General features: G+C 54.7%; 1 protein-coding gene across 4 annotated transcripts in view; it reads right to left on the bottom strand.

Annotated features, from left to right (window-relative positions):
* RADIL (Rap associating with DIL domain) overlaps positions 1–13,462 on the bottom strand; it is an 80,525-nt gene that overhangs the window by 22,962 nt on the left and 44,101 nt on the right. For all 4 annotated transcript variants that reach the window (XM_001088292.5, XM_077996064.1, XM_077996067.1 and 1 more), the window contains exons 3-5: positions 12,311–12,558; positions 10,548–11,180; positions 8,123–8,160 (exon numbers count right to left, since the gene is read on the bottom strand). In XM_001088292.5, the coding sequence (XP_001088292.3) occupies positions 8,123–8,160; positions 10,548–11,180; positions 12,311–12,558 (919 nt within the window). The remainder of the gene's footprint in view (positions 1–8,122; positions 8,161–10,547; positions 11,181–12,310; positions 12,559–13,462) is intronic.

Genomic DNA, 13,462 nt, shown 5'->3' on the forward strand with positions numbered 1-13,462 from the left:
GCCCGAGTGGTGAGCAGGAAGGATCGTTTTGCAAACAGATCAAATCATGCAGATCTGACTTGGGACTGCCTGGGGTGTCCTGCTGCCTGGCCCTGCTGCCTGGCCCGTGGCTGGCCAGGATACTCCTTGTCACCTGTGTCCTTTACTGGGGGGATTCTAAGGGGCGAGCCAGGCGGCTGCCACTCTGCTGGCCACAGGGCATGGTGCAAGCCCAGTGCCTGCCCCCAGGCCCGGGGCAGAGCCAGGCTCAAGGCTGGACAGCTGTCAGAGTGACCACCGCGCGCAGCCCCAGGTGTGTGGACCCAGCCTGGGGTCCTTCTAAAGGTGCCAAGCCCACAGGAAATGCCACCAGGACCTTAAGGCAGTCAGTGTGTGAGGGCATCTGGGAAGGGCTGAGGCCGTTTTCCTCCCTATTCTCTCCCCAACTGGGTAGCCAAGCGAGGCTGGGGGAGGAAGCCCAGGCTGCGTCCCAGATTCTCCCCGGTGCCCCAAGTGTTGCCTGCTCTCTCTGACGTCACTTCACTTTTGTCCACAAACAATGTTGACCTCTCTCGCGTGCGCACAGCTGGGGAGGGAAGAAACTGGCCTGAGACTGTTTCTCCTGTTTCTGGCAGCTAAGCAGGTCCGCTACCTGCTCATGGATCTGGCACAGCTAAAAGTCCTGCTCCTTTTTGCCCATTCTGGACACTGGCTTGAAGGACACACATGTCTGCAGATGGGCAGAGGAGCTTTTTATGCAGTTAAAGGATTCACTGGGCTCTTCGGAGACTAATTCCATCTTGTTTTCAACATTTGCTGCCCTTCTCAATTTTACCGGAACCCAGAGGGTAGACAGGCCTCTCCCGGAAAACAAGCGACCAGGCTTTGCAACTGGAGTTTCAGGATCAGACTCGGGCCAGGTCAGCGCTGAACGCTCCCACCTGCCAACCTGGGGCCACGTGAGTGGGGGCCCAGGGAATGATGAAGATCCAGCCCATTCTACCCAGACCTGTGTGGATGGAGGAGCAGGTCTGGTGGAAAAGGAAAACCCATGTTGTCCTAGAAGAGGGCAGAGGGGAAGGGCACTCAGGCAGGGACAGCACAGCCCGGCAGGAGGAACGGGCGCAGCTGGCTGGGGCAGTTCTAGAAGAGGGCAGGGGGAAGGGCACTCAGCAGGAACAGCACAGCCCAACAGGAGGAATGGGCGCAGTTGGCTGGGGCAGGCCGGTCAGGGCGCGGGTATCTCCTGCGGGTGAAGGGAGGCATTGGAGTCCCAATCCTGGGAACCAAGGCGACGGAAACACTCGCAGGGCCCACAAGGAGCACAGAGGCGAGAGCATAGCTGCCGGCCACGGCCTATGCATGCCTGTCGCGTCCATCAGGAGAGGACCAGGGAACGGCGCACCCTAAAAAATGGGTCAGCCACATCCACCAACCTGGAGAGGTCGTGAGTGAGAAAGCAAGCCACAGACAGCTCAGCCAGTGCCGTCACACGCGGAAAGAAAGGAAGAAAGAAAGAAAAAAGGAAAGAGAGAGAGAGAAAGAAAAAAGCCAGGAACGGTGGCTCACAGCTGTAATCCCAGCACTTTGGGAGGCCAAGGTGGGCAGATCACAAGGTCAGGACTTCAAGACCAGCCTGGCCAACATGGTGAAACCCTGTCTCTATTAAAAATGCAAAAATTAGCTGGGCATAGTGGTGCATTCCTGTAATCCCAGCTACTCAAGAAGCTGAGGCAGAAGAATTGCTTGAACCAGGACCCAGGAGGCGGAGGTTGCAGTGAGCCAAGATCACGCCACTGCACTCCAGCCTGGGCTACAGAGCAAGACTCTGTCTCAGAAAAAAAAAAAAAAAAAAGAAAAGAAAGAAAGACAAGAAGGGAAATGAAGTGGTGAATATATTGCAGGAAACTGTTAGAAGTGCTCTTTGGGGGCCAGGTGCGGTGGCTCACATCTGTAATCCCAGCACTTTGGGAGGCTGAAGCAAGAGGATCACTTCAGTCTTGTCTCTACAAAAAATCCAAAAATTAGCCAGGGCATGGCGGTGCACACCTGTGGTCCCAACTACTCAGGAGGCTGAGGCAGGAGGATCGCTTGAGCCCAGGAGGTTGAGGCTGCAGTGAGCTCTGACTGCACCACTGCACTCTAGCCTGGGCAACAGAGTGAGACCCTGTCTCAAAAAACCGTAATTAATTAAATTAAATGAAGTAAAAACAAAGAATGATTTAAGACACAGTAGTGTTAAAAGCAAGCTGAAGCTGGAATAATGTAAGTAATAAAATGAAAGCCTGGAAGTGAGGATGGGGGTCGAAGCATCCTGAGATCTAGTGTTCCACAAAAAGATGAAGATATTAATATTTTCAGAATTACTTTTAAACTAATAAAGAAGGAAAAGGGGAATTTTAAAAAATCCAATTACGCCGAGGTAGGCAGATCACCTGAGGTCAGGAGTTTGAGACCAGCTGGCCAACATAGTGAAACCCCATTTTTACTGAAAATACAAGAATTAGCCAGGTGTGGTGGCACATGCCTGTAATCCCAACTACTCAGGAGGCTGAGGCATGAGAATCGCTTGAACCCAGAGGGTAGAGGTTGCAGTGAGCTGAGATCGAGCCACTATACTCCAACCTGTGCAACAGAGCGAGACTCTGTCTCAAAAAAAAAAAAAAAATCCAATCAGATAGGAAAGTATAAAAATTAAAGGCAAAAGGCACAGAAAACAGTGTGAAACCGATGTTACAAATGTGGCCAAAGACATCAGGAATGGCAATAAACCTAAATAGGTTCAACTTGCCCATTAACAAAGATAAGTCAGGTGAATAAACAATCGCTTTCAAAACATAAAACAAAAGGACACAGAAAGGGTGAAGGTAAACTTTCCCTGGTTCCACGTACAGGCTGGAAAAAACTGATCAGGCGAATGGGAAACCAGTGAAAAGGGATGTGGTACTCATCCCAGGGAAAGAAAGATTCTAGGGCAATAAGAATCATCAGGACAGGCCGGGAGTGTGGCTCACGCCTGTCATCCCAGCACTTTGGGAGACCAAGGTGGGCAGATTGCTTGAGGTCAAGAGTTCAAGACAAGCCTGGTCAACATGGCAAAACCCCGTCTTTACTGAAAATACAAAAATTAGCCAGGCATGGTGGCAGGCACCTGTAATCCCAGCTACTCAGGAGGCTGAGGCAGGAGAATTGCTTGAACCTGGGAGGCGGAGGCTGCAGTGACATGCGATTGCACCACTGCACTCCAGCCTGGGCGACAGAGCAAGACTGTCTCAAAAAAAAGAAAAAAAAAAAAAAAAAAAAAAACAGCGCCAGGAGCAGTGGCTTACACCTGTAGTCCTGTAATCCCAGCACTTTGGGAGGCCGAGGTGGGCGGACCACAAGGTCAGGAGATCAAGATCATCCTGGCTAACACAGTGAAACCCCACCTCTACTAAAAATACAAAAACTTAGCCAGGTGTGGTGGCGGATGCCTGTAGTCCCAGCTACTCAGGAGGCTAAGGCAGGAGAATGGCGTGAACCCAGGAGGTGGAGGTTGCAGTGAGCTGAGATCCCGCCACTGCACTCCAGCCTGGGGGACAGGGCAAGACTCCATCTCAGAAAAGAACAAAAATAAATAAAAAATGAAATAAACCAATCATCACTAAAGAAAGGGATTCAGCCAACACGGGTCTCCCTCCCCGAGGACTCTGGCCCAGATGTTCTTCCAGCAAAGCTTCAGGGCCAGCCCTCACCTCATACGAACCAATCTGGAGAACTAAGAAATGGAGAAAGCTCCCCAATTCATGTTCTGTGAACCTGGTTACTAAAATCAGACAAGGACAATGCAAAAAATAAAAGAATGTAGACCGATGTTACCAATTAATTCAGATGGGAAAATCCTAATTAAAAGATCAACAGTCGGCCAGGCGCGGTGGCTCACGCCTGTAATCCCAGCACTTTGGGAGGCTGAGGCGGGCGGATCACAAGGTCAGGAGATCGAGACCATCCTGGCTAACACGGTGAAACCCCGTCTCTACTAAAAATACAAAAAATTAGCCGGGTGTGGTGGCGGGCGCCTGTAGTCCCAGCTACTCGGGAGGCTGAGGCAGGAGAATGACGTGGGCCCGGGAGGCGGAGCTTGCAGTGAGCTGAGATCACGCCACTGCACTCCAGCCTGGGCAGCAGAGCGAGACTCCATTTCAAAAAACAAAACAAAACAAAACAAAACAAAACAAAAAAGATCAACAGTCAACATCATTAATCGTCAGGGAGATGCCAATCAAAACCACAATGAGATGCCACCTCACTCCTGTTAGAATGGCCATTATCAAAACGATGACAGATGACAGGTGTTCAAAAGGACTGCACGCTGTTGGTGGGAATATAAATTAGTACAGCCTTTACAGAAAACAGTATGGAGGCTCCTTGAAATATTAAAAATATAGACTGGGCACGGTGGCTTACGCCTGTAATCCCAACACTTTGGGAGGTTGAGGTGGGAGGCTGCTTGAGCTCAGGAGTTCCAGACCAGCCTGGGTGAACATAGTGAAATTCCATCTCTACAAAAAACACAAAAATTAGCCGGGTGTGGTGGCGTGCACCTGTAGTCCCAGCTGCTTGAAGGCTGAGGAGCAGGAATCGCTTCAGCCCAGGAGGTGGAGGCGGAGGTTGTGGCGAGCTGAGGTCGCGCCAGTGCACTCCAGCCTGGGTGACAGAATGAGACCCTGTCTCAAAAAAAAAGAAAACCTAGGAATGTAGGACTCCACATTAACAGACTAAAGGGGGGAAATATGATGATCACAGATGCAGAAAATGATTTAGTCAAATTCAGTAGTCATCCACAATTTGAAACACAGAACACAAAGATTTGAGGCAAACAGGGCAAACAAAATGTTAGTAATATTAAATCCCAAATCATCATCATCATCATCATCACGTCAGTTTCAGGTGTGGGTTCACGGATGAGTGACGGAGTCTGTACTGTTCTGGGTTTCGTAAGTGATTCATTATTTTACAAAGGAAAAAGGAAAAGGCCCCCAGGCGTGCATGAGGGATGGAAACAGGGCTGTTTCTATGCCCTAACGATGACGGTTCCGGAACGCACAGCATGAGCGCACAGCTGCAGCAGAGAGGGCCCGGCCTTCCTGTCAACGAGGAAGCTGGGTCCACCCAGAGCTGCACTTCAGACTGCAGGCCGCCCAGCAAACAGGCGCTGGGGTGGAAGGTTCCAGTCTTCCCCACACCTCAGCACTTAGGAGGATGAGGGCTGGGTACACTGCCATCCCCTCCACACCCTGCCTCAACCTCAGAACTCCAGCTGTCCTGGAGCAGAGCCCCAGAGGGAGGCCACCATGCCTGTCACTGGGCCAGTCCCAACTCCCATGCAAACTTCTCCTCAGCACTGAAAGCCCACAAGATGCCAGGCGCCACTGTAGGGGCCCGGGCTTGGACCACCTCCTCGCCATGGGTTAGGCTGTCAATCACCCTTCGATGCTGTCCAGGGCCTGGCTTCTGTGGAACCCCCTCCTGTCAGGCTGGGAGGCAGAGCCTGGGTCCCTCACACAGTCCCAGATCTCACAGGCCAGGACCCACCCCAATGCATGGCATCGGGACCTGGCTGGAGGGAGCAGGTGTTTGCCAGTGAAAGTGGAAGGCATTCAGAGCTCAGCTCTCCCTGGGCCGGGCAGTGGGGATGCTGGGGACTCCAGGTCAGTGGTCCCCAAGCTGTCCCATGCCTGTCCCTCCTACCTTTGAAAGAAGGATGGACCTAGGGTAGACATCAGCAGGCACATATGGCAATAATGGGCTTTATGGATGGACCATTTTTGGTAGGTGAGGCACTCACAGGCTTTGACTGTGTCCCCACCCAAATCTCATCTTAAACCGTAGCTCCCACAATTCCCAAGTGTTGTGGGAGGGGGCCCAGTGGGAGGTAACGGAATCATGGGGGCGGGTCTTTCCCATGCTCTTCTCCTGATAGTGAATGAGTCCTCACGAGATCTGATGGTTTTAGAAAGGGCAGTTCCCCTGCATACGCTCTCTCATCTGCCGCCATCTAAGACGTGCCCTTGTTCCTCCTTTGCCTTCTGCCACGATTGTGAGGCCTCCCCAGCCATGTGAGTCCATTGTGAGAACTGTGAGTCCATTAAACCTGTTTCCTTTACAATTACCCAGTCTCGGATATGTCTTTATTAGCAGTGTGAGAACAGACTAATAAAGGCACGGATGGGAATCACACAAGCCTCTGTGTACCACAGCTTGACTTAAGGGGGTGCTGCCAGCCACTCAGCCTGAGCCCCCCAGACGCATTCCCTCCCTCACTGCCTAGCATGGCCACCACCTTCCACTCTGCCTTCATCAGTGTCATCTCTCGTGTGTCTTAAACAGGATGGTTTGGCTGTGAATATCACACATGTGTGTGTGTATGTGTGTGTGTATATGCATTTAACCATACCACAGACACTGTGCTGGGTGCTTTTTCCAAGCATTGTCTTGGATTCAGCTGCACTGAGAGAGCAGTGGCTGAAGGTCATTCACTGCTACCGCTGAGCCCTCTGCCTGGAGGAGTCATGTGGCGGCTTCAGCTCCCGTGCAGACACACTGCCCTCCACAAGCAGGTGTCTCTCCAGGGCCCACTCGAGAGTGGGAATGTGGGCCATAGGGGCTGTGCGTCTGTATCAGATCCAACCAAATGGTTTCCCAAGCCCGCCAGCAGTGTCTAGGGTAGAGATAGTGCTTTCTGTGCAAACAGCCGTTGGAGAGTGGCGGTGCACTGCCCTACCTCTAACCCAGGAGCTGCGCCTTTCCCTGAAGGAGCAGGTTACTTCTAACCCAGAATCAGGGGAGAGCAAGGGAGGAGAAGGCTAACAAGGTGAAATGCCGTCTCCACTAAAAATACAAAAAAAAAAAAAATTAGCTGGCCGTGATGGCAGGCACCTGTAGTCCCAGCTACTTGGGAGGCTGAGGCAGGAGAATGGCATGAACCCAGGAGGCGGAGCTTGCAGTGAGCCGAGATCACGACACTGCACTCCAGTCTGGTCGACAGAGCAAGACTCTGCTTAAAAAAAAAAATTAGCTGGGCGTGGTGGTGCATGTCTGTAATCCCAGCTACTCCGGAGGCTGAGGCAGGAGAATCGCTTGAACCCGAGAGGCAGAGGTTGCAGTGAGCCGAGATCGCACTATTACACTCCAGCCCGGGCAACAAGAGCGAAACTCCATCTCAAAAAAAAAAAAAAAGCATGAGCTCTTGTCCTTTGCAGGCACATGGATGGAGCTAGAGGCTATTATGCTTAGCAAACTAACGCAGGAACAGAAAACTAAATACCCTCTCACTTACAAGTGGGAGTTAAATGATGAGAACACGTGGACACAGAGAGGGGAGCAACAGACACTGGGGACTTTCAGAGGGTGGAGGCTGGAAGGAGGGAGAGGATCAGGAAATACAACAAATGGGTACAAGGCTTAATACCTGGGTGATGAAATAATCTGTACAACAAGCCTGCATGACACAAGTTTACCTACATAACAAGCTGCACTTGTACCCCTGAACTTAAAATAAAAGTGAAAAATACATACTTAATAAAATTGTGAAGATTCTCCAAAAAAAAAAAAAAAGCCAGGCATGGTGGCTCACGCCTGTAATCCCAGTACTTTGGGAGGCCACGGCAGGTGGATCACTTGAGTTCAGGAGTTCGAGACCAGCCTGGTCAACATGGTGAAACCCTGTCTCTACTGAAAATACAAAAAAAAAAAATTGCCGGGCATGGAGGTGCGCACCTGTAGTCCCAGCTACTCGGGAGGCTGAGGCAAGAGAATCCCTTGAACCTGGGAGGTGGAGGTTGCAGTGAGCCGAGATTGCACCATTGCACTCCAGCCTGGGGATGGAGCAAGACTCCATCTCAAACAAAACAAAACAAAACAAAACAAAAAAAAGAAGATCTCACCCATCCAGTCTTAAGGGTGCCCTGAAGCAATTTCCCAACTCAGAGCTTCCCAGGGTGATGACTAAAGAAGCAAAAAAGGTCGCTGCTTGGATGGAAGGACAAAGCCCGGAGCTGACCCCAAGGCGTGGGGAGACCCCTCAGGACTTGGCTCCCCCGGGAAGTGTGAGCCCCCGGGACCTGCTGCTCAGAGACGGGCACAATAACCAGGTCATACTCACAGTTGCGCCTGTTTCTCTGCTAGTTCTTTGGTTTTCTCCTACAATTACAAAGCAGGAGAAAAAGCAAGTGAGAAAAACAGGCTAACACAGGGACACGTTCAGATACACATTATACCATTGACATGAAAACAAGCCATGCTGCCCCAGGCATCCTGTGTGACACTATTTATTCAAGCTGTGCTGGAAAGGACATTTTCCATGTGACTTAAACATCTTCCCATTCCATTACCGACTGTGACCTACAAGTTTCCTACAATAGAGTATCTCACAACTCTCTAGCTTACATAACAACCAGCTATTTAAAAAATAGTAGAGGCTGGGCAAGGTGGCTCACACCTGTAATCCCAGCACTTTGGGAGGCCAAGGTGGGCAGATCACTTGAGGTCAGGAGTTCGAGACTGGCCTGGACAACATGGTGAAACCCCATCTCTATTAAAAATACAAAAATAAACCGGGTATGGTGGTGTATGCTTATAATCCCAGCTATTCGGGAGGCTGAGTCAGGAGAATCGCTTGAACCTGGGAGGCGAAGGTTGCAGTGAGACGAGATCACGCCACCGCACTACAGCCTGAGTGACAGAGCGAGACTCCATCTCAGAAAAAAACAAAAAAATTATTCTTGGCTTAGTAGCAAGTTATTATCCAGCTAAATGTAACCGTGATGGCTGACTGCGCATAGACTCTAAGCATCTGCCTATATGTTTGGTGAGGAATGAGGACAGGGCAGTGGCGACAGAGTCACACATTTCAGTAAACAAACGCGCAAATAACATTCGCATGGGGTAGTGGGTGCGGGGGCAAGAGGTGAACTCAGGCTCGGTCTGATGTCTATAAGCTCAATTCCTGGGCCAGGTGATTCACATCTGGGAGCCTCTGTTTCAGAGCCTGTAGCCTAGGGGCAGGGTGAGCCCTGGTGTGCTGCGGGGAGTGGGCCAGCCACACAGCCAGCTCCAGGTGGCTAGGACGCAGGCTGGGACCCGGGTCCCTCCGCAAGTGGCTTACAACCCCCTGGCTTCAGTTTCCCTGGTACCTCAGTGACGTGGGATGCGGTATCTACATCGTGAGGGTGGTTGTGAGAAAGAAATTAAACAGCGTTTGGTTTGTAAGTAAGTGCCTGGCGGGCGCAGACGAGACTCGGGAAATGACAATGATCGTGCGAAAACCTATGACTTCTGGCCAGCAAGTAACTCTCGGTCACAGCGGCCACGATGTGGACGCACACTACACAGACATCACCTGGCCCTGTGTCTGTGACTGCACGGAAGGGACAGGGGCATGCTGCAGTGGCACTCCCATCAAATCCCATGCCGGGAACCCGAGGGAACGAGGCGCAGACACCCGGATTACAACACCCACAGTGCATAGAGACGGCTCCTACTGACCTCTGGACAGGGCAGCCTGTGCTGGCTTTTACTTTTTAAAAGTCTCAGACATTTAAAATGTGGATTCCTATATGAGAAACTAATGAGGTTTCTACAGGCAAGCGGTTCCCCCTTCCCATGTCTGCCGGGGATACGCAGGGCCCAGACTAGCGAGGGTCGGAGGGTCTCTGAACGAACTTGAACAACTATGAGCTGTCCTTTGGGTCCCTGGGAGCCACGTCACTGTGGGGTGGGGCCCAGTGGGGGGGCCATGACTGTGTGATGCCTATTCCAGCACTCATGGGTCCAGGGCAGTCCTGCCCACTGGCAGCCACACTGGATTCCCAGGAACATTGGCAATGCCCGTAGCCATGGATGTGTGTATGTGTGTGTGTGGCGGGGTGTGACCAGCATCAAGGGGTGGAGGCCAGGGATGCTGCTGAATCCTCTGCAATGCACAGGCCAGACCCACAGCAAGGAGCTCTCCTGCCACAATGTCCACAGGGCCGGGGATGAGAGACGCTGGCCTGGAGGAAAGTTTGTCAACGCACAAAAGTCGACAGGCCCTGCACCTCCAAACTCGGATCAGGGGTGGCTCCAGTGGATATCTGCTCAACCGGCCCCTGGCAGCAAGCACAGGGCACTAGCACAGACAGGGGCTTCTGGGGCTCTTGGGTAGGGGCCTGTGAGAGCTATCAATGTCACCTCCGCCTCGTGGTGCCCAGGCTCAGGGGCACCTCACTCCTGGCACGTGACAGTGCTGGGCCCAGCTGGACCCCAGGGAGGGTACAAGCCCAGAGCTCAGGAGGTGACTTTGGACCCCATGTAAGCCCCACCCTGAGAGGCAAAGTGCTGCAACTGACGCCTTGGGCTCTGGGGCTGCTTCTGGTGGCCTGTGGGGCTGGGAGGCAGCGACAGGCAGGGAAGCGCCACCCTGCGCTCAGCGGCACAGCACCGTAGGGGTCAGATAGAGGCGCTCCCGCCCCCCAGCCAGGGCCAGCTCCGGGCCCCCTCCTCCCCCAGACCAGCACACGACCCAGACCACCCACCCCAAGCACACTGACCCAGATAGTCTCGCGGATCAGCCTGGCTATCTTGAGCAGGAGCTGCCCAAACATGCCCGGCTCGAAGTGGGTGGCCGAGTGCTGGATGCAGAGGCACAGCAAGAAGGCGGGGGTCAGCTTGTGGTCGTCGCCGCCTGGCTCGATCAACGTCATGATCCTCTGCAGCAGCGTGTCCTCCAGGTGGGGCTCAAACTCCAGGAGCAGTTGCTGGCGCCGGGGCAGGGCGGCCTGAGTAGGGCAGGTGGCATCCCGGGCCCCAAGCGCGGCTCCGCACAGCCGGCAACTCTGCGGCACGGCCCGGAGGCGCGCCAAGGCCCGGGCCGGCAGGGGCTGGGCCTGCGCGGGGTCCTTGAACAGCAGCAGGTAGTAGAGCCCCAGGGAGAGCAGGTCCCCGTGGTGCAGCACCACGGTCCTGCGCCCCACCTCGGAGAAGTTGACGGAGATGGGCGCCCCGGGGATGGGTTCCAGGACCAGCCTCCCCCCGGGCTGGCCGCTGTCCGGTAGCGGGTGCCGGCGAATGGTGCAGTGCAGAGGCAGGATGTCGGGGGCCGAGAGGCTGATGCTGGGCTTGCTGGAGGGGGTTCGCTGGCCCACCGTGTGCCGGTCCCGGTTGAGCACATACACCAGGCTGTCCTGAAAGAGACTCCGCTCAGGGCAGGCGCAATGCAAGCAGCACACGGGAAAAGTGGCCGGTCTTTAGTCACTGGTTGCTGAAGCCGCGTGGCTGGGATGCTGTCCCTGCAGGCTCTCCATGTCCCTGGCCATCCCCAAACCAGAGCCCCGGCAGCTCTCAGGAACCCGCCTCTCGATGTCCGGGCCCATCCCAGTGGAGGTTGGTTTCCCAGAGGAGCTCAGGGGGCACACGAGACACCCGGGAGCGACCCAACTTTGAGACAGGGCGAGGCCAGGTCAGGGCCGGCGGGGAAACAGGCACTGGTTCTACAGACTGGACCAAGGACTTCATAACTTCCCCCAGGTCATCCCCAAAACTGTGTGGGAGCACCGCCGCCTGTGTGGGAGCACCGCCCCGAGAGAAGATGCCACCTGAGACCTGCGCACAGGAGCCCTATGGCTGTAAAGTGCTCATGGAAATGAGCAGCAAAAGAGCTGGTTGCACAGGAGGGCAGGGGGCGGGGCGAACAGGGGTGGGGCGAGCAGGGGCGGGGCGAGCAGGGGGCAGGGAAAACAGGTGTCTGGCAGGGCAAGTGTCCCGCAAGGTGAGGCGAGGTGGCCCTGTGCCTGGCATCTGCTTGGGGCGACAGCCTGCCTGCTCAGATGGAAGTGGTGAGAAACTGCTCTGGGCAGGTGGAGGTGGGGTAGGGCCGTTTCTCGGTGCCCCCTCAGAGAATGTGGCCACCAATTGGTGACTCAGCACCCCCCTCGCCTGGAGCAGGAAGCAGACTGGCCCTGGCCGCCTGCTCTGGCCACCTGCCCATGCCCTTCCCCAGAGCCAGGTGGGAGACCCAGCCTGGGAAGGCCTGAGGAGTTCTCCCTGAAAGCGCCTGGTGCTGAGGACACCCACTCTGGGGCTGGGGAAGTGAGGAGCCCCCACCGCCGCCCGCCGTGGCCTGGACAGGGAAAATGTGGATGACTCTACATCTGCCCTTGCCACCCCACTCCACAGCCTCGGCACAGACAGAGGGGCTGCAGCCACAGAGCTCGTGGCCGACTGGGCTAAAGGCGGGAGGAGGCCTTGACTTCTGAGTCCCGCCTGCTGTCCCTGCAGTGGCACCGAGCAGTGAGTGTCAGGAGGGGAGGCTCACGTGCTGCTGGCTGTAGCCCTGCAGAAGGAGCAAGTGCGGGGAATGGTACAGCGAGTACCGCATGGTGTCCGGGCCGGGCTCCTCAGAGCCCTGGGTGGCAGCAGGCAGGGCGTTCACTGGGCTCAGGCTGGTCTCACTGACTGTGCGGCGCAACCGGGGCGGAGGAGAGCTCCGGGCATCCCCCAGGGCCAGGGCTGGGGTTCCCTTTGCACGACTCCGCTGCAGCCTCCGGGCCTGGGCGTTTATCCCTGGAAGAGAAGCAACGCAGGGTGAACAGTTAGAAGTCTAATAGCACCAGGGCTGGGCGCGGTGGCTCACCCCTGTAATCCCAGCACTTTGGGAGGCCGAGGTGGGGGGATCACCTGAGGTCAGGAGTTCGAGACCAGCCTAGCCAACATAGTGAAAACCCCATTTCTACTAAAAATACAAAAATTAGTTGGGCGTGGTGGTGCGCATCTGTAATCCCAGCTACTCAGGAGGCTGAGGCACCAGAATGACTTAAACTCAGGAGGCGGAGGTTGCAGTGAGCTGTGATTGCACCATTGCACTCCAGCCTGGGTGACAAGAGCAAAACTCCATCCCCCGCAAAAAAAAAAAAAAAAAAAAAGTCTAATCTAATAGCGCCCACGTCCCAGATCCTCCTGAGCTCAAATCCCACTAAGCCACATGTCCTAATGCCTGTCACTGTTCTGTCAAAACAGGTCTGGTGGAGACTCAAGGACTCTGCCCTCTAGCCACGCCCCTTGAAAAACCAGACAATGCCTTGGCATCACCATGGCACCCGCAGGACAATCTCAGAGCCAGCAGCCTGCCTGTCAAATCCTCAGGCTGAGGGGACCACGCCTGCCTTTGGCAGCCCTGGGTCGCACGAGGCCTGCCCAACCAGCCAGCACCACGGCCCACAGGGCCTCAAACCACAAACGTTTTCCCACGGCAGCCTGGGCCTCTGCAAGGTCACCATGCCACCTCCAGAGCCCTGCCCCATCCATCTGGGCACCGGGCGAAACTCCCCTGGGGGGGTGCTCTCATGAGATGAGACAGGCTGGTCATCATCCTGCCCCCACTTTACAAGGAGGAGGTGTCACTGAGCCACGTCACCCCAGCCCATGGGGCTGCCGATAGCCTCCTCCTGCAACAGCATGGCTGCCTCCT

The sequence above is a fragment of the Macaca mulatta genome, chromosome 3, assembly GCF_049350105.2.
Source record: "Macaca mulatta isolate MMU2019108-1 chromosome 3, T2T-MMU8v2.0, whole genome shotgun sequence".
Lineage (NCBI taxonomy): Eukaryota > Metazoa > Chordata > Mammalia > Primates > Cercopithecidae > Macaca > Macaca mulatta.